At 42.6% G+C, this 25,574-nt stretch overlaps 2 protein-coding genes across 4 annotated transcripts in view; both read left to right on the top strand.

Moving 5' to 3' along the window:
• LOC126561420 (protein Smaug) overlaps nucleotides 1–25,574 on the top strand; it is a 469,519-nt gene that overhangs the window by 20,393 nt on the left and 423,552 nt on the right. The window lies entirely within an intron of this gene.
• Nucleotides 13,737–15,206, top strand: LOC126562851 (gastrula zinc finger protein XlCGF8.2DB). 2 transcript variants are annotated; one of them, XM_050219443.1, is made up of 5 exons: nucleotides 13,737–13,964; nucleotides 14,039–14,218; nucleotides 14,571–14,654; nucleotides 14,735–14,914; nucleotides 15,070–15,206. In XM_050219443.1, exons 1-5 carry the CDS (start codon nucleotides 13,751–13,753, stop codon nucleotides 15,165–15,167), a joined length of 756 nt encoding a protein of 251 aa, XP_050075400.1. In that variant the 5' UTR covers nucleotides 13,737–13,750; the 3' UTR covers nucleotides 15,168–15,206. The 2 variants fall into 2 exon arrangements, with proteins under 2 accessions (XP_050075400.1, XP_050075401.1); XM_050219444.1 differs by lacking the exon at nucleotides 14,571–14,654.

Raw genomic sequence — 25,574 nt, forward strand, 5'->3', positions numbered from 1 at the left:
GTTTGATTTAGAAATAGCAACGAAACCGTAATCAACTCAGCCCAGGTAAAGAAGAACTTGCGCTGAAGTGTGTGTATGGTTTAGCTTTCGAGCTGGACTTCATGGTGAGGTTTTAAATTAAAAAAGGCAATTGGAAGTAGATGATAAATTAGCACGCGAACGCGAAAATGAATTGGTTTTTTTGTAGGGCTGCATTCCAGAGCAACATCTGTGAAGGAATGATGAGATCGGTGTAAAAAGAAAAATCTTTAGAAAATCGATGTGAAATTCAAAACTGCAACAATTCTTTCCAAAGGTCGAAGAATACGTTGTGTTCCTCTACGCCTCGTGCCGGTCGGACGGTCGCTGACTAGGACCTTCTTGGCATTCTCATCACGTGCCCCAACCATCATATCGTTCTGGCTTTGACTACTTTGACTTTTGATGATATTGAAAACCTATAAAGTTTGCCATCCAATTTAAAGTAATTTTAAGTATTATTTAAAGAATCGTAGCTTCCATATGTCAATAATTTTTTAAAGTTCCTCCTTTTAAAGTTAAAGTTTAAAGTTGTAGCTAAGCCGAAAACGAAATGCAAATTATCAGTTTCGTGGGAAAAAAAACGAGAATTTCGAAGCACCAATTTGTTAAACGTTTAGTATTAAAAATCCGTCCAGGCACACCATCACACCTCACGTAAATAACCATCACCTAACGACAAAATTACTACCCTCAGTACAACCGACCGAAATTCACACCTAATTCATTTACGTACGCAACATCAGCACGATCACCTGATCATCGCGATTCCGATAACGATAATCGATCGATTTTGGAAAATTGAATACAAAAAAAAAACTGATCATGCAAGGTATTGGTTTTTCCATCGATCGTGATCGTGCGCTTTCACTGCCCAACAGTGCGCCGTGTGCCCGTGCAGTAGAAAGGATGTTTTGTGCAAGCCCTTCAACATCCCCCAAGTGGACACTGTCATCGTGAACGCAGGATAAGAGTGGCGCGAAGGCGACCGCGGCTTGTAATACAAGGCTCCTAATTGCTGGTCACGAGTCCGGTGTAGAATCCACCGTAATCCGCACATGTGGTGCGGCACGGAAGGTTTTTGGCTTTTTTTTTTCGGTTGTATTTCGCGAACAGCTATTATTAGTGTGTGCGTCAGCGAAAAGAGTAAGCTAATTTCGTGCTGCGCTTCTTAACAGTGGCAATAACAACAACAACCGATGGCTTTGCATTTTTCTTTATGCTTTAGGTTTAGCTTTTTTTCCGTGTCGTAAGCCAATCGGTTATTTGGCTTTCAAATAAAGTAGACATCAAACGCATTTGTGCAAAGTTTGGCATTGTAAGAAGTAAGTTGGGCCAGCGATGGCGGTTGACGAGAAAATTGTGGCGTTGGCACCATGTGGCCGGCAGAGCTGATGCACCGTTTTTTTTTTGGGAGTTTCGCGCATAATTAGCGATCAGGTTGGTCGGTGTTCAGCGTGGGGTTCGCGGCACCAATTTGCAGTCCGTCGGTAGTTCAATTTCGTGGGAAACGCGTGAGTGACGCCTGAAAGGATCATCCTCGGGGGTTACTTTTGGGGTGATCGTCGGAACACGATCGTGTAACTTGCCTCCAAACGGAAGGAGTTTGATGCTTCCGCGTTACTCCCTACCAAAAAAGGGCCAGTTTTCTTCTTGTTGGTATTATGGGTTTCTCCCTTTTTCTGCAAAAATGCTAACTCGACAATAACGTGCGCGTTACATGCGTCTTTGGTCCTTCAAGAACCCACTGATCACGGGTCTGGCCGGTTGGCGTGTTGCAATTACGGTAGCAGAAGAGTATCCATTTATTCTTTGGTCTTGAGCAACTATAAGCTTTTGTTATTTATTGTTCCTGCCTCAATTTAAATTGCGCTCTGAATTGAATTTCTTGTGACGAAGTGCCTGCATACGTTAGATGCAACGACGAATACAGGGATCGAAAGAAAGCAGAAAAAAAAAATCAAACGCAAATTAACACGAATATGAGTATCAATTTGCGATACATTGGAGATGCAGTTGGCCGATGTTTCCCCCAACTAAAACCAATAAACGGGTGCAAATTTCCATCGCTACAAAAGCAGCGACAAAGCCCAATGATGGCACCGCTTCTACCGACGAAACCGGGAATTGCCCCCAAAACCATTTAAGGGATGTTTATAAATTCAAATATTAAAATTATACGCTTCCGGCGGTATGCGTTCGGTGTTGAAAAACTCGCTCCAACCAAGCCCAAAATGGGTGATAATAATTTCAACCACTGGACGTCTAATGCCCCTGCTGGCCAGCTATGTGACCGTCGGGTGACTTTGTTTGTTTTGTGCCGATGCAATTTCAGCAGCAAAATTACAGACCCACGAACGTAGCGAGAGCGGTCTCGTTTCCAGGCACACGAAACCTGACAAAATTCGCGCTTGGTGAAGTGATTTAATGTGTTGCAGCGGCGTTGGTCACGCAGATTCCTTAACCGCCAGCAGCACTGGTACCGCTTGGCAACACGAAAGACAGTGATGATCAGTCATTTGACGAGAGTAGCACCCGCTTCAAATGCTTGTGTGCACTTCCAGATCGCTTTTTTATTATCTTAGCAACAGTGTCCCCATGGTTCGATGGTTCCTGATAAGTGGGTCGCAGAAAATTATAGCTCGCAGTATGAGAGTTTTTAAGCAGCAGCACAAGCTGCAAAGGTTCACATAATTAGCAGAAAGCGAGCGGATCGGTTAATGGTTATTTATTTTTGTAGAAATAATTACATTCTTGAGGTTAAAAAGCAAGCGCGTGTAATTATTGAGCACGGTTATTGGGAGCAAGTGATAAGCTTTTCGTTTGCGAGAACGTTTGTGTCGTTAGAAACAGGGAAGGTTTTCTTTCTCACTGTCGCACAGTGCTTATTGGGTAATGACATGATAATATTCCGGCGATATTGGTTGGCTGAAACTTCAAAGAGAACATTGTTGTACAAGACTTTATCGTTTAAACATTGAATGTAAATCTAACCTACAAATTTGTCATATTAATTTGTATCATCCATATCGATTGGCACACTTAATGCCGGGTCTTTTATTTAACATAAAATAATATTTCCCCATTACATTTATCTAAGCGAACGAGCAGAAAGAAATCTGGTTTTCCATAAATTTTATTTGTTAGTCCATAGTAAGACCCCTTCAAAGCTTGTCAGCTGCAGGCACGCTTTTTTCATCAAAATAAATGTTTTGTTTGTAGAAATTATTTTCACCCTACCGCCATCATTAAAGGCGTTGTCGGTTGTTGATTAATGTGCGGAACCGGTCGTTGCTGATGAACCATAAATGACCCTAAGGATGGGCTGATGTGAGGGTGTACGCCTACCGGCACTGAAACGATCACAGTACAGCAGCAAAGAACCGGCAGCATCATCATCGCACCACCAGGACGTGCAGGGCAAAATACCTTCTCCGTAGTCGATCGATACCTTCCGATAAGGATGCCGATGTTTAAGTAACTAATTAGCACCATTGCACCAGCACCAGGCAGTCGGTGCCTGGGTTTGCTAGAACATTGTGGACTGGGTCTTTTCTAGCCGGCACATATGAACCTAGAGACCGCATGTCAAACAAATCGAATCGGCCAAATGATCAAACACGGCAATGTGTTAAATTATAGGTTAGGGAACGTACCAGCGAACGTCCAAAATTCAGCCGGAGGTCACATTGAAATTGGTCCTGGCTTCAGCGCCTCTAAACCTGGTACAAACTTCAACGCGATGCTGCTTAAAATATTGACACCTGCTTACGGCTAATGATACGGATATTCGTAGATCTTCGCTGATCTCTCTGAAAGATCTTTTCACGTCTCTCGGGGGGATGGCCTCACACCAGTTTGAGATGCTCGCAAAAGAGGGCCGAAAAATTGGATTCCAACAAAAGCCTGTTTGCTTCCCTATCACCGAGCCCTATTTGCAATGGGCCACATTTCGCGTTTGATGCTGACCGATCCGGGGCGTTATATGGCACCTTTTTTTGCGTTCCCTTCCATCGGCATCTCGCATCCATAAATCGTGCTCGGCTGCTGCTTACAATGTTGCAGAATGGTGCCGTTGCAGAATGGGAACAGGTTGATCGTGGGCCAGGTATAGGAAGGGTGGATTATGATGCGTATCGAGCGTGCCGCTGGTGTTGCACTTTAGAAAGAAGCCGGTTTAGACGAAGGCAGTGTGGATGGCCCATGCCGGAACGCGTCAATGCTTCGGAGCTTAATGGAAAACTTAATGCCTCCGGTACGGATGGAATGGTGGCTGGCGGGAATGACCCCGTTGCCATTTGCGTTTGCATCTGAAATGCTGAGTCACAATTAAGCCGAAACATTTGGTACGTTAATACAAGAGAATTAAAAAAAAATAAATTCGATCGATCGGTTTTGTTGAAAAATAATATTTAAAAGTTAGTTTAGTTAAAGAGACTGTAAGACACTAGACTTTATGCCTCTCCCATGTAGTAATGCCTTTAAGACTTTGGGAGTCATAAGTTGAAACAATTTAATTGATTAAATTGTATTGTCTTGTGATAGAAAAGATAACATTCGAACGATGCCTAGGAGCTGCCTATAAAGGGTTCGAACCAAAGTTAAACTTCATGGCAATATAAGAGAGATAATCTAGTGAAATATAACTTCGAAACTGTTCAACATGACATCTAGTGGAGTATCATTTCTTTCTGAGAGAAACTACACTTTAGGGAGCTAGAAGGTTTGGTAGAAGCTAGCTAGAGATAGAAGTAAAAAGCAGATAAAGAAAGAGCCTCGCAATGAATTTGAAGCTGCTTAGAAATTGTCCACAAAAATTTCAGATCCATAGTGCTCACGTCGTAAACTGCTTAAGAACTGTTTCAAAGATCCTACTCTTGCTTACGCTTATCGGGCTAAATTGGTCGCAATCTTTGCAGAAAATACAAACATTTTCCATATTTTTCTTATAAAATTATGATTAGGTAGAGAGCAAGTATTCTAGTGTAGATTAGTAGAGTAAAAATCAAATGAACACATTGTATGTATAATAGCAAACGCCATTTTTTCCAACTCCTACGTTCTGAGATGATTCTATAGAAAACCAATCAAATAATCTTCCATATTTTAATGACTTTTAAAGTGTATTGAAAATAGTTACAAATGCACCTGCTCTCATTATCATTAGGTCGATTTTCTTTTAAAAGCTTTTGCTACGCCTCTGGCACAAAGTTTTATTTGCATGCTCATTCAAATGATGGTACATTTCCTTGCTCAGTTCTTAAACAAACAAACACAACCAAAAGCCCCGAAGCAGCATCTCGCGATTTTATGAACCATTCACTCGTCATAAATCCATCAGCAAGCGCTCGCTCTGTAATCCTCGTACGTGTTGTCCCGGCCAAAGAAGAGCAACTATCAACTAACCATTAACCAATGCTCGTGTTCGAAAATTATCGTTTTGGGAAAGGTAAACAAAGCGAAAAGGAGCGATAAAAAAAGCTTTAAAAAATCAACCCCAAAAAAAAAAACGCATCAAACGAAATATGCAATGCAAATTTCTAACACTCAGCCCGCTTCGCCCTGAAGTGTCTTTGGCGAGCCGTGTGTCGGCGTGTCATGCCAAACGACAATTTGCTCCGGTCGGTATTTCGTGCCGTGGATGCGAGAATGCTGTCAGTGATGCCTGGAGGACATAAATAGGTAAGAGGAGACAACGGCAGCAAAATAAAGAAGTACTAAAACCCAATAACATACTGCAGAAGCAGCATGCAGTACTTCGGGTGCGTGTGAGCGCCGAAGAAGCAAACAAGAATTAAAAAAACACAAAAGCGTATGATAAAAACAAACAAACATCTCTCTACATGCGGCGCGCGGTATGTTACTCCCTTGGTGGGTAGACAAATCATCCAGCTCCAAGGTCTTATGTGCAGCGATTTTACATCCTAACGCCCCGCGGGAGAACTCGCTTCACGCGTTCGCTTCGTGTGCTTCATGTGCGCAGCGTTCTCTGAAGTCAGTCGGGAGCCGTGCTCGGACGTGGTAGTATCAGGCATGAAATATCGCGCCATCCACCGACAATGATCGCACCGTGATGACAAAATCTGTTGTGCAAATAAAGGCACGCGGGAAGGACCTGCCGACCCGGAAGAGTGGGGGAGAGGGATGCAAAAAAAAGGGGAGGCAATATGAATAAGGGAAAAAAGTCCACCAAACGCATCCAAAAGCGTAAGCGAAACCAACGTAGAGACGGCCCTTGAAAAACTTCTGGACCGACGATCGACGATGATCAAACATTTGTCGCCCAGCTTCGGACTCTTGGAGCATCAACACCACAAAAAGAATAAGCGAAAGGACACAATCTACATCATCAGATCGAACCGACTGCGGGAAAGCATCGTGATGCAAAACGTGTCGTTTTTGCTGCCTGCCGTGCCGACGTCACGGCACACACTCTCCATCTTGGTGTGGCGCGTTCGCACTCCGATCGACTCGCGCCTGCGCGTGAAGGCTAATGGCGTTTTGCTTCGTCTTAAGTCTTTTTTCTTTTCTTTTTGTTGCACTCCCATTTGGGGTCGATTTTGGGCCGCACATGTGCGAAGTCACTTACTGGTGGCGTTCTTTTTGAAATTTGATTTCCACCGAATTCCATCCGCCCTATGCACATGGGGCGTCACAAAACCAGCCAAAAAGCACAAAGAAAAAGTCTCCCGATTGCCGCCCCGATCATCACGTTTGGGGTGGAATTTGGTGGGCAAAAGAAAAAGAAAAACAGGAACCACAAAAAAAGGATCCAAACGCGTTCGGAAAGGCGTTCAAATAAACGCAAGGTAAAATGCAACGAATAATGAAAAGTTATGTAGATGCATAATTGGACGTTCGTCTCCTGGCGTGTGTGGACGACACCTGAGAGCGAATGGACGAAAATAATGCAAAAACGGATTTGATTCTTCAGCGCGTGTTTTTTTTTTTGGGGGGCTTCCTGTGTCCTTAGGTTAATTTTGATGTGCACTTGTGTCTCACGGTCAGCTCGATGCACAACTCAGCATTTTGCCACCCTTGCGCTTTGTTTTTGAACTCCTTTCCTGTCGCTCCATTTTGCTCACCGTTGACTCTAATGTTGAGACCTTCTTTTGAATCCTTAGACAGGCAGCATCCAAATATTTGATTAATATCAAACCGAACGCAGGACAATGGTCGAGAAGTGAGTGATCGTTTCTGTCTTCTTTTGCCTGTAGAACGTTTGCTGAATGCTGCTGCCAAATCAAGACGGTCGCGTCTAAGGGTTTTGATGCAGTGCGATTAGATTCCCATTATTTGGGCAAAAGCATATTTAAATTGCACGGCACTTCAATGGTCCGTCGGGCCCGCGATTGGTTTCGATGTAATTCGCACAGCAATAAATCATCTCCAGCGTGTGATGAAGTGGTGCAGCTGTCCGAATGAGATGATTTGAAAAATGTTTGAAGCTTAGATTGGTCTGTGTTTTATTTTACGGCGTTTGATTACTTTTCGCTGGCACTGAACACAGAATCACACAAGTATGAATTGTGTACTTAAGCTTATATTTAAATTTTTTCTATTATTTTTTACTTCCGATAAATTTTTTGTCGCAAATTAAATACAGCATTTTGAGTCTATTCTGCTCCAGTTAAATCATTTTATCTTCGTCTTAAACGTCTGATTAACCGTATTTGTCATGTGATTTCACTTCCTAGTCAAATGATCAAAATGATCATATTAAATCCCATTAAAAAGGTAAAAGAAAGTGAAATATAGGGGGAGAAATCAGATCCTTTGAGTCCTTTTTTATGATCAGAACTCCATTTTATTTTGTATATCCAGAGCTCCGATTTTGATTTTGATATTTCCAGAGACATTTGGATTTCTGAATTCCTGGAACACCTAATGGTTAATGGGTTAAGTCTCTTCTCTGCGGCACTTTTAATAAAAACCAAATTTTAAGAGATTTTTTAAAATTTTGACACGATTTCCCTTCTTAGATCTATTGAATATTTCTTATTTTTCCTGTGCTTGTTGACTTGATTTTAGATAGGATTTCAACACTGGGTCCTGAACCGTCCGTTGTAACTTCGATTACTTATTATCGCTCCAGATGAATCTTATGTAGTTTAAATTTGATAAGTTTATTTTCCACATGCCTCCCACACTATCAAAACCATGAACTGGTATCTGTCAGTTAAGTAATATTGTTTAAAAAAATCCCTCAGAAATCCCACTATTGACTCTTGGTGGATACGATTCCATCCCGATCTCCATCACATTCTTCTTATCATCTCTTTATTTAAGCAAGAATAAATAAAAGTAAATATTTAAAAAGAAACAATACACCGTTTCCTTCCTCCCTCCATCGCTCCACCCCATTCGCTGTACCAACAGAACCCGAAGACTATGAAATTAAAATTATTTACTCAACTAACTCAATCCCGGTTCACTACACGATGGTCAGCGCAACGATCGCGATATGCTGAACTGCCTCGAGGTCATACGGAAGGCGAACCAGAGCGTTGCACCGGATTGTGCACTTGCAGGTAGCATGCAGCAGCAAAACTTGCACCCGCGGTTCACCGGATGATAGACGGGTGCAACCATTTGCATAATAATACGATGGCATCGACGCTTCAGTGTGCCGCTCTTTTTTTTTTTGGGAAGGGGAACGCTTTAATCGTTGGCATGTTTGCCTCCAAAACGGATCGCTTCCGTTTTCGGGCTGGTGTTGTTGTTTTGCTGTTAATTTCCCTCCGGTTGCACTGCGGTGTAACGTTACAAAGCATGGAAATGGAAGACAAAGAAACAAAAATGGGTACCAACAGGTCCATATGTACGATCAAATACGGTCAAAGTACGAAATAATTTTTATCACATTCCAAATGCACATTTTGCGCACCGTTTAAACGGAGATTAATTGGGTATTTGCCGGAATGGTTACGATCATTATTACAGTGCACGAGTTTGCGACCGGTAACTGGCACATTGTCACGTTTGTCCCGTGCGCCGAACAGAAGTCGGTGGCCAAATATCTAAAGGCACCAAAACAAAGAGGAAATTCACATTCGGCCCTCGGGCGAAAGGTTCGATTCTGGCGCGCGCGTTGTGGGTCTATTATTATGTAAACGGACCCAATGTCACCTTGGTGTGGGGTGTACGGGTTTAACACGGTGCTGCTGATATCTGCTTTTCCAAACCAAGATGGAACGAAAGACGGACACAAAAAGGTGTCGGAATTGATCGACGCAACAACAGCCACACTAGGGTGCGATTGATCGCAGTCACGTTCAAAACAAGGATCCAAATATCCTGCCAGGCACCGCAAGTATTCGTGGCAACCTGCCATTACGGTGTGATTCGTTACTGGATGGGCTAAGGGGAAAAAGATTTATCACCAATCGAATGAGTCTCAGCTTTTGGAAAGTTGTTCCCGAACAGTTTGTTACGTTCTTTCGCGGCCACACTGTTTGGATGTTTCGGAAGGTCCGATTTCGATTTCGGCTAACCTGTAGCACGGATCGGTTTGTCTTTAAGTGTTTGATCATAATTCATCAACTTGTTGCACGCACCGAAAGGCAGAGGCACCTGATGTGCTGGGGTGTGATGTGGAATCCTATTTAACGAGAACTCCCATTGTATTCGGAACGGAGGGCCAGCTGTCGTCCAGCCTGCTAAGGTTTGGTTGGTTGTCTTTTTGTGCTGTTTCATTGATCGTTCGCAGCCTGCTAGGGATGCAATTCGTGAGAACACTATCTGCGTATAAAAATCTATGTATGGAAAATAGAGAATCAATAAATGTGATGTTTGGAAGCTCGCTAACTGACGGGTGTGCTATGAGTTTTGAAATGCATGAGCTCGTATTGATTTATGCTTATTGAAAAAGGATTTACTAGAGAAAGGATTCCTTTTTCCGTTTTATGCTCAGGAGCTTTATCAAGACCTTCTGGAGGACCGTCTCCCTCTTAGTGACTCACCTAAAATAGATGTTGTTAAATGCTCTTAAATAGATTTTTTTATTATTCAACGATAAAGTGCGTTAAATTTCAATTACAGAAAAAATATTGTACACGTTGAACAATTATTGAAAAAATAACAAAGATTCAGTATAATACTTTTTACTATTGATTGTTAATGCGTTGTTTGATCTTTTTACCATACTTTTCTATTATTTATTTTTTAAATTAAGACCCCTAAAACTGTATCGAACTAAGCTAGCACATCCGGGATAAGGTCAAGAAAACAAGGAGAAAATGCCTTGAGAAATGAATACAAAATCAGCTCCATAACAGCTTAGAATATTTAAAATTTAAAAGAAACAAGCAGCTTCTTCTGTCTTCCGTAAAACGAACCGCATAGCGCATGTGCGCCATTACTTAGCATCGTTGTTTTCAGCTCATAAAAAAGTCGATTATTTCACAAATTGTCAAATAATTACGCGTGATAAGCTGACAGCCTCGTGCCAAAAGTTCGAACCGCACCAGAAACACACAAGGTCGCACAACGAATCTAGGGACTCGGTGCTGCAACTGCAACTGCACTCAACCTTTTACCCTCTTTTTTCCACCCCTACAGGCTAGCTGTAAAAAGTGAATAACCTTTCGATTTTTATAAGTCATCCTCATCGTCAGCGTACGTCCGTACGTGATTGCACTCGATTAAGGGAAAAAATTGGCCTTTTTTGGGGGGTTATCGAATGAGAGAGAGAGAGAGAGAGAGTAACGTTTCATTTCTTTTTTTCCCCGCAGAAGAGGTTGCATCTGCAGCGCAGTGCATCCTTTCATTCCGTCCATGCAACGAGACTGCTTGGGAGGATGACGGAGACTGAGATGGGAAGTTTTTGTTCATTTTCAGGCGATTAAACAATTACTCTGTCGAGCACTGTGCTTGCCGTGAGGGATGGGAGGCCAACGAAAACAACATAAACCGCGGCCGGGAGCGGTTGCGAATCATAATTACATAAGTTGCTTCGTCCACAGACCCATCATGGGGCAGGGGGTTTTAGGGTCGTCCAAATCGAGCATCAATCTATGTGTGGTTGGGTGAAAGTGCCTAAAGTATTGTTCATTCTTCCTGGTAGAATGGACTGATGGGTCTCTGTGCAACGAACCCGATCCGCCTGTGTGCAGTGCCCGGAAGGATCCTCTCGTTGCTGTGGTGAGTTGCAAAAAGCTTTTCAATTTCACTGGCAAATTCGTAGACTCGGGCGAATTCCACCGTTTTGCAGGTGTGTGCCTTCGTTCCTGATGGCAGTGTCGATCAGGACCGAACCGTACAGGGAGAGGGAAATATGTATTTTCGTTCGAGAATAAAAACCAACTTGCACTTTGGCTTTGCGGGCATTTGGACCTGGCCAGGGTGTGGCTGCTTTGTGGTCGCTTTTTTCATCCTTCTCATTGCATGCATTTCATCGTTAAACTGACTTTCATTGAGTTCCAAATCACGATATGATCTTGCTTCAGCATTCTTGTGGCGTTTGCAGGCAGAACCCAAGAAATGCTTTCCCACGGATTTGATGAACTCTGCCGGAGGCTTCTTAAGGCGTCCAATTTCAAATGGTAGCTTCTTGGTCATCCCTTACCACGTTCGTCGGATGAAACGGCAGCGAAAACTAACAAATTCTAACCGTGCTCACGTACAGGAAACAGGTGAATTCGGAGTTTTGACATAACCCCGAAAAGACCCCAGGTCAGGCGGGGCAGCGGGCATGCAAAAGGTTTTGCACAAAATCATAACCTACACGCGGAGCTAGAAATTACACGCGTAATGACCGATCATTAAGCGACCGGATGGGTCGTAGTGTCGAAACTGCGACCTGTCCCTCGCAGTTTGTTGATCTTGATCATCCTTGCGAGGAAGGCCAAACCCCTCTACAAGATCATTTGGGACTGGATGGATATGGTAAGGCTGCGTAAAGGGATACCTGGGATTGGAAGAGCCGCGAGAGTCAGGGGATCTTTGAAAAATGAAAGTCAACCTGTATTCAGAGGAACAGTCAGGAGAGTTGGTTTTTCTTTTGGGATAAGTTCTGGTTCGTGAAACATGTCAATTGCGATGGTTACGAGGCGTGACCTTAATGAGCTGGTTCTCCAGTTTCATTAAGCGCAGGCATCCTTGACAGAGCCGGACATTTGTATACAAAGTGTATAATTTTCACCATAATACGTGCCACTTTTAGGCTAATTGTGTGTTCGTAATACATGTTTTTTTTTAAACAAAAAGTGTTGTCCGGCTATCAGTATGATGTGATAATTTTTTTTTGTTGTAAAATTTATAAAGACTCAAAAACAACCAATTTTATCATAAAGTTTTTTTTTATAATAAAAACATATTTTCTCGTAGTCAATATTTCATAATTCAGTGTAACATTTACTGCCAGTTGTTTTTTTTTTCATACTTCACTTCGAATATCATATGTATGTTTCATTTTACTACTTTACCGTTTTTGTAAACTCTTGTAACGAGCATTTTTTGTAATATTTGAAAAATCCCACTGTGCGGCTCTAGTACTGTCCACAGCTGAATCGAAATGCTCTTGATTCTTTTGATTCTTCAATCTTGTCTCGACTGAAATGATAAAAATCAAATGTGTTTTTTTAATTCCTATATATTCTTTATCGAAGTTCGATCACAATTTCTTTCCTTAACCATTTTTTTTTTCTTCATCCCCAAAAATGGCTTTTATCGCTCTAGTACTGCACCCGGCTGAAATGAACACGATGACACGCACACCACTATACGCCCAGCTGTCAAACCGGGGTAGATATTGCGCATGCAATCGACAGAAATAAACGTTCGAAACTTGTTTTTTCTATATGAACTTACCCTTCCCGTACGACAACAAAACGATCGTTTTGCCAGCCATGGCACCATTTCCGGATAGCACCTTGCGTTGATGTAAAAAAAATTTGATCGGAAAAACGGGGTCGGAGTGTGTTGTTTTTTCGCGTGTTCCGGGCTCGTGGATGGTTTCTGTTTGGCCGGAAGTGGTGTACGGTGTTGTAAACATTCGCCAACATGGACAGTGACGGGAAGATGTGCTAGACTAAAGTATTTCCCGCAAGTAACGCCGTGTAAGCAAAGAATCTTGTGCAAGCTATGCATGTGGTTCGGTGGATGTTGTTGACTCGTTACATCCGTGTGGATTTGAGGGTGGTGCTGGTGTAAATCCGGTGCATCTGGCTGCGGGGATGCCAACGGGCAAGCAACCAAGAGTGTCCAGCAACAGTATGTATTAGGTACTATGGATTGAAACGCATACGGAAAAGGTGCGAAAAAAGGCATGCAGTGTGTTTAAGCTGAAGGGGATGAAGAAAATGGGGTTAGAATAGGGTAGGGGGTTTGTTTTCGAAACCAATACTAGTGCACCCTACTGCTTGTCCGAGGGTGTGTGCTCTGTAATGCCAAAAGATGTTCATCGTGTTTATGTTTCGCTTTGTAAATTTTATCCAATTTATACCTTATTTCATAAAAAATTTGTGTATTGTTTTATTTCACATCTAGCATGAGTTTGCCACTAAATTAATAGTCCGTCAACAAATCCCCATGGCTGTGATAGTACATTAAACGCACTTTCAAAACAACACAAAGCGGGCCACCACAACATCCGGACACTTGCTTCCCTTTCGACAACACAGCTCGTGCGATTGGCGAACCCTGCCCGTGGCAGGAATCAAAACAGCGGACTGGAACTGGTGAGGATTTCGTGCTTTCGCTACTGCTGCCGCCTCCCCCGACAGTCGTCCCAATGTCACAGCAGGCGCTGGAAAGTACGGGTGTTAAAATTTCCAACTGCTCGAAGCCGTTCGCCTGCACCGAATGCAACAAATTGTTTCGCCAGCTAAGCACACTGACCAACCACATGAAGATACACACGGGCGAAAAACCGTACAAGTGCACGATCTGTCTGAAGGAGTTCCGCCAAACGACCACACTTTCGAACCATATGAAAATTCATACAGGTATGTCGCAGGAGCTTTTGGTCAGTTTTCCAATAATTATTTTAACGAATTTCATCACATTTTTCTCGTTGTAGGTGAAAAGCCCTTTAATTGCAACTTTTGCGATAAACAGTTCCGCCAGCTGAGTACACTGTCCAACCACAAGAAAATACACACCGGCGAAAAGCCATTCGAATGTTCGGTTTGCGGCAAACAGTTCCGTCAGTCCAGCACGCTCAACAGCCACATCCGGATTCATTCGGATGATAAATTTTGTAAGTAGTCCCGGCCATCCTTTCGGGGATTTTGGTCAACCGCAAGGAATAGCGATACTAACTTCATAGCATATTGCTTACAGTGTGTTAATTTTACTTTAATTTTGTTCTATTGATAGCATCTTTAAGTAGAATTTTTTTTTTAAACGCCATACAAAATGCAGTATTAATGATCATTGATGATAAGCAAGAAAAAAACCTAGCCACCTAGTACATGTTAGCCAATTTTCTTTGAATGAATGAATGAATGATCAATAACATTCCGTGTCTTATGTGATCACACAGCTTCTCTCTACCCTCCTTCCCATCTAGACAATATTGACCTGATAGGTTCCTAACCTCTGTCTTTAAGGCATAAAACCCTTCAAATGCAGCATCTGCCCGAAGGAGTTCCGCCAGACGACGACCCTAGCGAATCACATCAAAATTCACACTGGTATGCTATTGCTATTCGGGCTCGAAAAACTGTGTGCTTATCTTCCGGAAAAAACGTTTTCTTTCTGGTTCTGTCCACAGGTGAAAAGCCGTACGCTTGTACGTACTGCAGCAAAACCTTTCGCCAGACGGGCACACTTTCGAACCATCTGAAGATACACACCGGCGAGAAGCCGTTCGAGTGTTCGGTTTGTGGCAAGCAGTTCCGGCAGTCCAGCACCTTGAACAGCCACATCCGGATCCATGCGGACGACAAGTATTGTAAGTACAGTTCGAATTTGATTATGGTTTTGGTTTTATCTTGATGACAACTTTCATTCGATTTTAATTGAATAATCCTTTTGTTAAAATAAACTTTGGATGTCCCATTTGTACTTACTTCTTCTACCTTTAAATAAATACACTTTTTCATACAGGCAAACCTTCACAAACAGAACAGCGGTCCATTGTGACGATAAACGGTGGACTTAATATAAAAGATGAGGACGTCAAACCGTTCTTTGCCATGATGTAACATACTAGCGAGGATAATTTGTTTTTTGTCCCAAACTGACTCTACTATAACCCTTTAAAGAAAGCGCAAGCAAGAGAGGAATATATGAAAAAAAAGGCGGGAGAGAGAGAGAGAGAGAGAGAGAGAGAGAGAGAGAGAAAATGAATTCAAATATTGGATGGTGCCCAGATAACCCATTTTCCGTGGATTGGGTGCTCTGATTGCTTTACATTATTTTTCAACCTGCATCCCACCCGGATGAGACTGCACGACCATCGGTACGGACAAGGGCGGACGCACAGGAGCCGCGTTACCGTTAATAAATTGTTGCAATTTAAGTTATAATAACTTTATCGGTGCGTGAGAGGAACAAAGTCTCTGGCTCGCAGATTCGGATGTTAGTTTGAGGCTCGCGGATCGTAATTTCGGGGCGTTCGTGGTTAGGTTTGGTTTTGTTTTTTTTTTTTTTGTTTTGTTCCTGCGTTTATTTGTTTTAATGGTAGAAAAGCAATTTCATAATTTATTACCGTTAATGGCCGCGATCGATAGTAATCTGTGTTCGTCGGTTGCGTCCTGTCCTTTCGTTTGCCGGTTTTTATTAATGTTATTTATTTCTGCACGTCCTATTACACTCGGCTGCATTTCGCTGCCAAATTGCGTTGCATTGTAGCCGCGCAGAGAAGCAGAACCGAGGCTTAAGCTAACAAAGAGAGCAGGAGAAAGAAAGAAAAAAAACGTATGGCGTAAGTGAGTGCGCGTCGATCCGTGGCACTATAAATAAATATATACAAGCAAAACCAGGAAAAAGGCGGACAAAAAACTCACACGGTCACCCTGCTTGCATCAGAATGTTGGCAAAAGGAGCAAGGGGAATGGGACGAAAGGAGCTACTTGCGAGAGCTTCTTCTGGTTGATGGCATAAAAATTGCAATTATGTTTTGTTAAAGCCAGCAAAACAAGCTGTGGGCGCATCCTTTCACCTGTGTCCATTTGTAGTGTGCAAACGACTGTTAGACCGGTAATCGTAATAATCGTTACTCTGTAAGAGACCTAAGATTTGGTACGTCAACACTCGCTCGTTTGAAGAATTTCCCACGAATGTAGGCAATGTTGAGCAAGTGTTAAATGTAAAATAAATATCGATAGAAACTTTTGATTAGAAACATAGAGAAAGAGGGAGAGAGGGGTAGAAGAAAAAGAAGAAAAACAGTAAACGAATACAAAGCAGAATTTACTACATGTAGTATCCTTCTTTGAATGTCATATTTTTTACTAAAATTGTACAGACAGACTATCTATCCGCACAATCGATCGAGCGGTATGAATAATTGGGAAAAAACGATTGTATTGCAAGTATCATTACTGCGAACGATGGTAAAATATCATTACAGGGCCATAGTGGACATAGGAACAGACAGATGCGAGGATCGACAGGGAATCCGTTTTTCAGCGGTAGGTTCTGAGATGAAAAGATGTGTAGTAAATAGTATGTGATGGAACGAATCATCATGTAATAAAAAGTAACAGGAAGACCCTACCTCTGTTGAAAACAGAGTAAAAACAGAAAAATCGATAAATTTTTAAAATTTTATTTTATGTTTATGGGTTGTAGCAATTGAGAAAATAATTTTAATAATTGTTGACTTCGCTTGAAGCTCGATATCATATGCTCAATTTATTCTCAAGGATCTTCTGGCGCTTCAAAAGGTAACTACATTATAACCAACTGCTTAGCAAAATGGGTATTTGGAGTGGAGATGTTAATCGAACTTGAAGTGCAGTAAACCAATTTACTTTGTGTGGTTCTTTTTCAGAAAAATGCGTATGAGATCTCAATAATATACTGTGAAAACCATGCGGCCTTCTCAAATTAAGATGCAATCTGCAAGGTGTGATATGTTAGGCATGTGAAAAGCTTTTAATGTGCAGATCAAGCAATTGTAGTTCGTATCGAAGCGCCATCGCATCATGATTAGAATTCATTGTAGATGAAGGTAAACAGGATGTTAATTTTGAACCTCTTGTATGAGCAAGCTAGATCGTAAGAGATTGCTCAAGGATCTTCCCAAAAAGATATGTTCCTTATGAATTTCATGCGAGAAATCATGTTGAAAGTACACACAAAAAGTCCACATTAGCGTCCCAATGTCTAACGCTATTGTTCTTTTGCTGAGCTCCGAGAATTGTAGTAATCGCCCACCGGCGAGGACGAGTTCACGAATGACTGGCAGCTGTTATCGGTTTGCATACGCACTAGCCGCATCGTCTGCTATAGGTCGAGCGGGGTGTCCAGGAAACGGTATGTGCTGGTACGCATTAGCACCACATGACGCTGATCATAAAACAAAAGCGACAGAGACATCCTTTACGCTGGACGCAGCGTGATCCCTTGCGGACAAAAGTAAACATTAGATGAAACAAAACACCTGAGAAACGGGCGAACAGAGGTGTACAAAACAATGCAACCCAGTTTGCAGTCGTTTATCTTAATCCTTGATCAAACTTTCAAGCTTTCCTGAGCGCGTCTTCCGATGTTTTGAGTTGTATTTTTCTAAAGTTTTTTTTTTTTTTTTTTTTGCAAAAAAGCTTGGTTGTGCGTGTTCACCGATCGGATTTGATAGTGAGAGGAACAAAGGAACAAATCCATTTCACCACACTGCAACACGAGCGATCTGATGGCTCTGATAAGGATGTTTTCCGTTGAAATTGGTGCAACGAGGGAGGATTTGAGATGAATCCTTGTCCTTGTCATCTACCTTCGAATTTGATGCTTCGATGCGTGTTTTAGCTTCTGAATGTCGTTGTAATGTCGCTCTTCTTCTTGGGTCTCGGGTGTTGTTGTTTGTACATTTTCCCTTCCATACTCGCCCCGAAGGAAGTGGAAAACATATCCAAATATTTAATAAATATCTTCATTACAATGGCACTCCCAGCCGGGCGAGGGACACCAGGTGACAGACTGATTCTTTGCCCGTGCACGGACACACCTAAGCCCATCCTCGATCTTCATTCTTTGCGCGCATTGTTGTGCATTGTCCTGCACGAGACAAGCGTGCAGTTTAGGTCCTGCTGTTGAACAATTTCTCGGGAATGGTCTCGTTCTCGTGTGGGAGTATAAACGAGCACAGGCACGTTTGATGACTTCCTTTGCGATCCTTGTTTGCGATCGTAATAGATTGCCGATAGTAATGTGCTGAGATGGCATGCGTGCCCAAGAGTTCCCATTCCCTCGATCGATTGTCCGGACGATGGACGTAACTTGGGCAGGCAGGCAGGCCAGGATAGACCAGCACCAAGGGTAAGCATGCTAACATATGTAATTGTATTGATTAGATTTGTCCCTGTCGCAGAGGGTCTGTAGCTAAAGAACACACCTCTCTTCGGAGTTTTTTTTTTCTGTTGCTTGCAGGGATTATCCGTCCTTGTAGACCTCTGTACGTGTGGGAACACAAGGGCGTAAAAGACACCTCGAGCCTCCCGGCGTGCGCTGTGGGCGCTGGTTTGTGGTACGACACAAATCGACCAGACAAAAGGGTCGTGCCTTTGCTAGGCCGGTGGGCGAGCTGGCTTGCTGCGTGCAAGGAGATGCTTCCCCGAAAGTCTGGGTGTCTGGAAGTCATGCGAAAAATAGCAAAATTGGCTTGCCTGTGTGTTCGGGAGACTAGCAATCTCCTGGTGTGATGTTTGTGATGAAAAACGTTAAAATGACTGAACAACGTTCCAGCGCACTTTGGTTAACCGAATGGTCCAAGTGCATTGTTATGCGCACGGCGATGCGTTTTGTTTTGGTGTTGTTGCTTTTGGATGCAGTGTCCTGAGATTGCACCCGTCCAACACCCGTGAGCAATTGTTTGATTTTGTTCGTGCGTACTACCACTATTGCCACCGGAAAAGCGCCTCGCCAAGGAGATAGCTTGCAATGCTGAAGCTGTGGGAAGAATATAATTGAATTCATCGCACGCTGCGTGCATCCTGCTTGGGTTTAATGCGTATCGGGGCAATGTTATGCCTTGTTAGTTGATGATAATAGGACTTTTGTGCAGCTGCTCGCTAGCTCAGACAGTGACGCTGAGTTTGCTCCCACTATTTACCACATTCCAGAGAGATAATGTGAGCAATTATTACTTAATCTATCTCAAACCTTATACTTAAGGTTTTATAGACATAATTTCCTTCATATTTATATGAAATATTGTGTTTAAATGGCGACTTCATTTTAATTAGGGTTCTATCTCTTGATATCCTTTCATATTACTTAAAAACAAAAACTAAAATTCTTCAAGATCTGTAGACCACAGAACACCTGGGCCGAAAAAATCAATTTGCAAAAACTTTCCATTGCTTAATGATGTGTAGCGCAATGATTGAAGCTACGTGCCCTATTAAGCACATCGCATCAGCTTGATCGTACACGGCTAAAAGGATTAACCATCCGAAGAACGGCTCATGATGCAGTTTTACGATACTTAGTCCCCCCACCCTCCCCTTTAGCTTAAATTACCAATTGTACTACAAATCGTACCTATTTGTTGAATCCCCTTTGTCCAGGGTAGTGTAATAATAAGCGCATCTTTCGCTACTTTCACCATGAAACGGGATATCTTGTAAACAACTCTCCGCACAAGGATTTGCTGCCGGTAGAACAAGCCAATGTTGGTGCCTGTTGCCTGTTGGGCATTTAAATTAGGTCAAATTTGTGCACCATCAGCCCATATCGTTTACGTTTAATGTAACTCGGACTCTCAAAGTCTCCGAGTGTGTTGCAGTCTTGAATTACACCGTGGTAGAACTAATAGGAGGGGAAGAACAACCGAATTCGGTTCTGTACGTTATCCGTTCCGTTTCGCTTATGGCTGGGAAGGTTGATGGATTTCTTTAACGCCATAGTTTTGCAACTGTATCGGTGGAAAAGGAAGACTTTAAAAAATTGACCAATCATCCTCAAAACATCAACTTAACTCGCTTGCGCCCCGAGTACGAAATCAAGGATCAACGGAGATTGTGAACGATGAACCTTCGTTCGATTTTAATGAGCAGTCTGTGCAGGCGGGCAGCAGATGGACGAATTCGTGCTCGCGAAGACCTGAACCAAATCCACTCCCATCCAACGATTCCGTGTGCGTGTGCCTACGGATTAAGTGTACGAATACCCGGAAGAATAGCGGATCTTGTGCATACGGGTGATCTCCACCGAAGCTCGATTGACCTCGTGACGTTGACGATTTTTAGAGGCTTTTGAACGTTTAATGGGCAGGTTGCGTAATACGGACCTGGCATTACTTTTGGTGTTCGAGGTTCCCGTTAGCTTGCTGCCAGCATCTTTGGATGCGTGATTATGCGAATTTGGCCGCAAAACATAATGCACTCCGATCATCTTCTTCTCACCGCTGATCAACTGCACCGGGAGGATGCTACCCACCAAGGGAACGATCGATTGGTGAAGACTAAGGATGCAATCGATTGGTCGTGACGATCACAGTGACGGACATTATTACGCTTAATCATAAACGCAAACACCGGTACGCATCATCCTCATCTTCCTGGGTGGATGAGGATCCCTTTTTTTTTCTTCCAAAAGTATTTTCGAAGGCATGGGTAGTCCGTGTTCTTCGTAGCTGAGCTTACGGCAGATCATTAAATTGCACATCACGCATCACAATGTTCGCGCTGCTGATGATGATCCTTGACTTGGTGGGGGGCTTGGGAAATTGGTGGACTCGCCGCGTACCATCTGGCTCGTGGTGGTCTGCTTGTGTAATCGCGTAACATCGTGAAACACGATAATTGGCTTAACAGGGGCGTTGTAACGTACAGACCGCGATGGTATGGGATGGAGTTGTATTAAGATTATATTGAAATGATATTGTGCGGAGTTTTTTACCTCGATCACTGATAGATCAAGTGTATTGTGTGAAATAATTTGAAATGGCAATAAAGTTAAAATTATTTTTTGTGGGGTTGTGACTCTCAAAGTTATGAAACTGGACTCAAAATTTTAGTTTTAAATTTGTAATATTTTATTTGAAATTTTATTTTTAAATTTTGAACTATATTTTTGCTACGGTTAGGAGACTGATTAATACAAATAAAAACCAAAATATTGACTTTTTTTTTGGAAAAGCTGCAGATGCTTTTTGACGCTTTAAATCGCTTTGTTGGAAAAATTCGCATCAACCATGATTTATGTTCAAGCAAAGAAAGTCATCCAAGCCCTTCGAATCCCTCAGCCGAGAAGAATGCACCCTTTGTGTTTGTTACTGCACTGTGAATCGGTTGACAAGGGGAAGCTGAAATCGGTTTTTGTCATCAAAATAAAAAGAAAACTTCCTTCCTTTTCCGAAAGGGCATCCCAAGAACATGGCTGTACCGAAGGCTGATGAAGGTTTGGAATTGTTATGTTTCAATTTAAAGCGAAAATAAACATAGCAAATGCTTGTTCGTATTCAGTCCCTGTCCGATACGTGACTTGTCAACGGTCAACGAAGAGGTGCTGCACACCCAACCAGTGCATTTCCTACTGGTGCTTCCGGCTTTAGAAAGGTATGCCGATTAGAGGCCCTTGGGCCATAACAAGGAATAGGCCAATTTCGTTCAATTTCCTGTTACGATCGTGGCACATTTAGGTTAGGTTGGTGTGACAGGATGTTTCGCACAATGATCGTTTGATATTTGAACTGAGAAAAGCCTTGCTGTTGATTGGGCAATGGGAATGTTTGTTTAGTGTGTTTAGGGTCATGCCTCCGGGGAGGTCTTCAATTTACGGATTGCTGATTCAGGATTAGGAGAATCGAATCTGTACACAAACACAACGAACTTGAGCTGAAGTGCAGCATTACCACTAAGCTGTTGGTTTTTTAAATTAATTTATGGTTGGTAATATTTCAAATTCGGTGAAAGATGCTTACGCAGGAATTGCCTAAAATAAGCGAGTTATCGCCGACTTTTCACAGCAATGCACTGGTGGAATCTTTCGAGAAATTTTGGGAACCTCTAAGCCCACAAAGACCCTTCCAACGGTATGCCATACGCCAGGATCGGATGAACACTGACCGGGTTATCGATGATTTTCCAGTGATTTCCTTAATAACTTGACGGGAGGTGGATGGATAGGGTTGGGATGTTCGGCAAAAAGATGCACGGCCTCAAGACGAATCCAACGGTATACCGTACGCCAGGATCGGTCCAATACTGAGCGAGTTATCGTCGAATTTCCACGGGAATGTTGTTGTTTTCCACAATAACTTGACGGGAGGTGGATGAATAGGGTTGGGGTGTTCGGCAAAAAGATGCGCGGCCTCAAGACAAATCCAACGGTATACCGTACGCCAGGATCGGTCCAACACTGAGCGAGTTATCATCGATTTTCCACGGGAATGTTGATGTTTTCTACAATAACTTGGCTGGGAGTGGATAGATCGGGTTGGGGTGTTCGGCAAAAAGATGCGTGGCCTCAAGACAAATCCAACGGTATACCGTACGCCAGGATCGGATCAGGAACGACCGAGTTAACGTCGATTTTCCATTAGAATGCTGCTGGCGGAATTTTCCCCCAGGTGTTGGAAAACCCCGCCTAGTTCCCTTTATTATACAAAATACATGTAGAAAGTCTTTTTAAAAGAAATTTTAAGAAAGAAATAAAATTGAGGATGAATATCTTAAAATGGGGAAACCACTCTTAAATTGAGCGGACAAATATTTGTCATGAAGGAAAGAAAATAATTTTCTGACCACTTTTAAAATTTCCATTTGCTACCTCTTCGCCTGGTATGCTCTCCTGTTACTCCTGGTCAAATTTTGCCGCATCGAAATCCACAAAAATCTGGCTCAAAAATCCGCCCAGGAGCGACTGGAAATAACAGGAGAGCATGACTTCGGGGAGGTAGCTCGGGCCGGCCAAAAAATTCCAAATCCAAATTAAAAATCCAAAATCAGTTTTAAATTTCCGAGGCAAAATTAAAAGGTGAATTCCAAACTTAAAATTTCCAAGTCATTTTTAGCTTGGATTTCCAAAATTAAAACTGGATTTGGAATTTTTTGGCCGGCCCGAGCTACCTTCTTGAAAGCATGTTCTCCTGTTATTTCCAGTCGCTCCTAGGCAGATTTTTAAGCCAAAATGGACCGGATTTTCATGCGCAAAATCCGACCAGGAGTAACAGGAGAGCATACCAGGCGAAGAGGTAACAAATGGAAATTTTAAAAATGGTCAGAAAAATAATTTTCTTTCCGTCATGACAAATATTTTTCCGGTCGAATTAAGAGTGTTTTCCCCATTTTAAGATATTCATCCTCAATTTTATTTCTCCTCAATTTTATTCTTAAAATTTCTTTTAAAAAGACTTTCTACATGTATTTTGAATAATAAAGGGAACAAGGGAGGGTTTTCCAACACCTGGGGGAAAATTCCGCCAGCAGCATTCCAATGGAAAATCGACGATAACTCGGTCATTCCTGATCCGATCTAGACGTCAGGTATACCTTTGGATTCGTCTTGAGGCCGCGCATCTTTTTGCCGAACACCCCAACCCTATCCATCCACCCCCCGTCAAGTTATTGTGGAAAACACTGGAAAATCGTCGATAACTCGCTCAGTGTTGGTGCGATCCTGGCGTACGGTATACCTTTGGATTCGTCTTGAGGCCGCGCATCTTTTTGCCGAACACCCCAACCCGATCCCTTGACCCTTCGCCAAGTTATTGAGGAAAACAATAACATTCCCGTGGAAAATAGACTATAAATCGCTCAGTTTTCTTCTGATCTTGGCGTCCGGCATATCGTTGTATGCGCGTTGGGGCCGCGCATCTTTTTGTGGACAGTTTCTCCGTCTCAATTTTTCAGCAGTTTTTGTCTTATTAAGCTCAATTTTCAACGTTTATTAAAAAAGTTACTTTAGGGAAAGTCAATTTTAAATCCGATTACCCTGCTCCTCATGGGTAGCAAAAATCGCACACTAACTGAGCGTAGATTCGATGTGATAGAGAGCTCCTATTTTTACTCCACTCATGGCCCCAGAAAGACTAAATCCAGCACTAGTTCTGGCCTCATTTGAATCTTCTCGCTACTCACAAGAAGGTTAGGTATTTATGAAGTAATCCAACCAACCGTTTTAGGATTCGAATTGGTAGTTGGAAGAAGTCTAACAGTGTCTCGCACATTTTCATGGGTCATACAAGCTCCAAATCAATAGGTTAATTTACCAAATTTGACCCGTGCGTAAAAGACTTGCTTCAAAGCTCGATAAACAGTTAAGAACATCCTTCGGACAAGTACGAACATTTGTTAATTTTTTCTTTAGCGTTTTCGTGTCATTGGACGTTGAAAATACGACTCAAAACTATAAAAGCCCTGAAAAATTGCTAAAGAATCCTCACCAAAGAGAAAATTTTAGCCAGCGGTAAATGAATCGTAACTGTTCCGTTCTATTTAACCCCATATGAAACCCGATACAATCCTTTCGCCTGGCTACTGCCCGTTCCATTGTTTATAACATTTAGCGAACCATTTTGTTTCTCTTCATTATTACACATGCCACCGGAGTTTTTCGCCTGTGATCAGCCCAGTTGCTAACCGTATTTGGATATTCGTTTCGCCAAACCATGTTTGTCCAGCTTTTTCCGAGTTAACACACGGCAAAAGAAACCAAAACCGATTAGCCGAACAGTTGCCTACTGAAGAAGGTCGGCTGGCCACTTTACAAATTGATGAGCCCGAAAAACACTTGTTAAGCGTTTCGCAGGCAGGCGTTTCTTCGTTTTGGTTTTACGAGACGAGCACATTCAGCTGCCCTCGGGGAGCTGAAAGATTTTTCTAATGCGCAAGGAAAAATACACACATGCCGCCCGGTTTGCGTTCGGAAGTCTTTGATATCTTACCCGTGTGGGAAGGGTTCTAAGGGCAAATACGGCACCAACAGGACGACGCGATTTTCGTTCCGGCTGAAAATCCTTTTAGTGCCTCTTCAGAAGGCATCCCGCACCCGGCCGCGGCTCGGTCAGATCAACATCGGCTTTTTGGGTCGGTCGGTCGGTCGGTAGAAAAGAGTTGGTGGCATTCTAAGGGGCCTAAAATCAACAAAATGCAACAACAAACGGCGGCTGGTGGTGGCTTGAGTTGAACAGGTCCAGCTTCGTTGACGGTCAGAAGGTAAATAATATTTCCTGTTGTGTTTTTTAAAGAGCGAAAGGTTTTATTTCGCTTTATTTTGCCGCCACTGTCATTGGCAAATATTTATTTATTCTATTTAGGAGCCCGTAGCTGTTGTCTACTTTTTTTGTTGAGTTTATCCTGTTTTAGGACTTTTTCGTGCCATCCTAAGCACGGATGAAAACGAGCTTGGTTTGTATGAGTTTTCTAAAAATTTATTTATGAGCCAACAGTTCGAAGTTTTTGCTAGATGTGACAACAAATTGAAGAACAAAAAGTTTTATTTTA

Source organism: Anopheles maculipalpis, chromosome 3RL (genome assembly GCF_943734695.1).
Source record: "Anopheles maculipalpis chromosome 3RL, idAnoMacuDA_375_x, whole genome shotgun sequence".
NCBI lineage: Eukaryota > Metazoa > Arthropoda > Insecta > Diptera > Culicidae > Anopheles > Anopheles maculipalpis.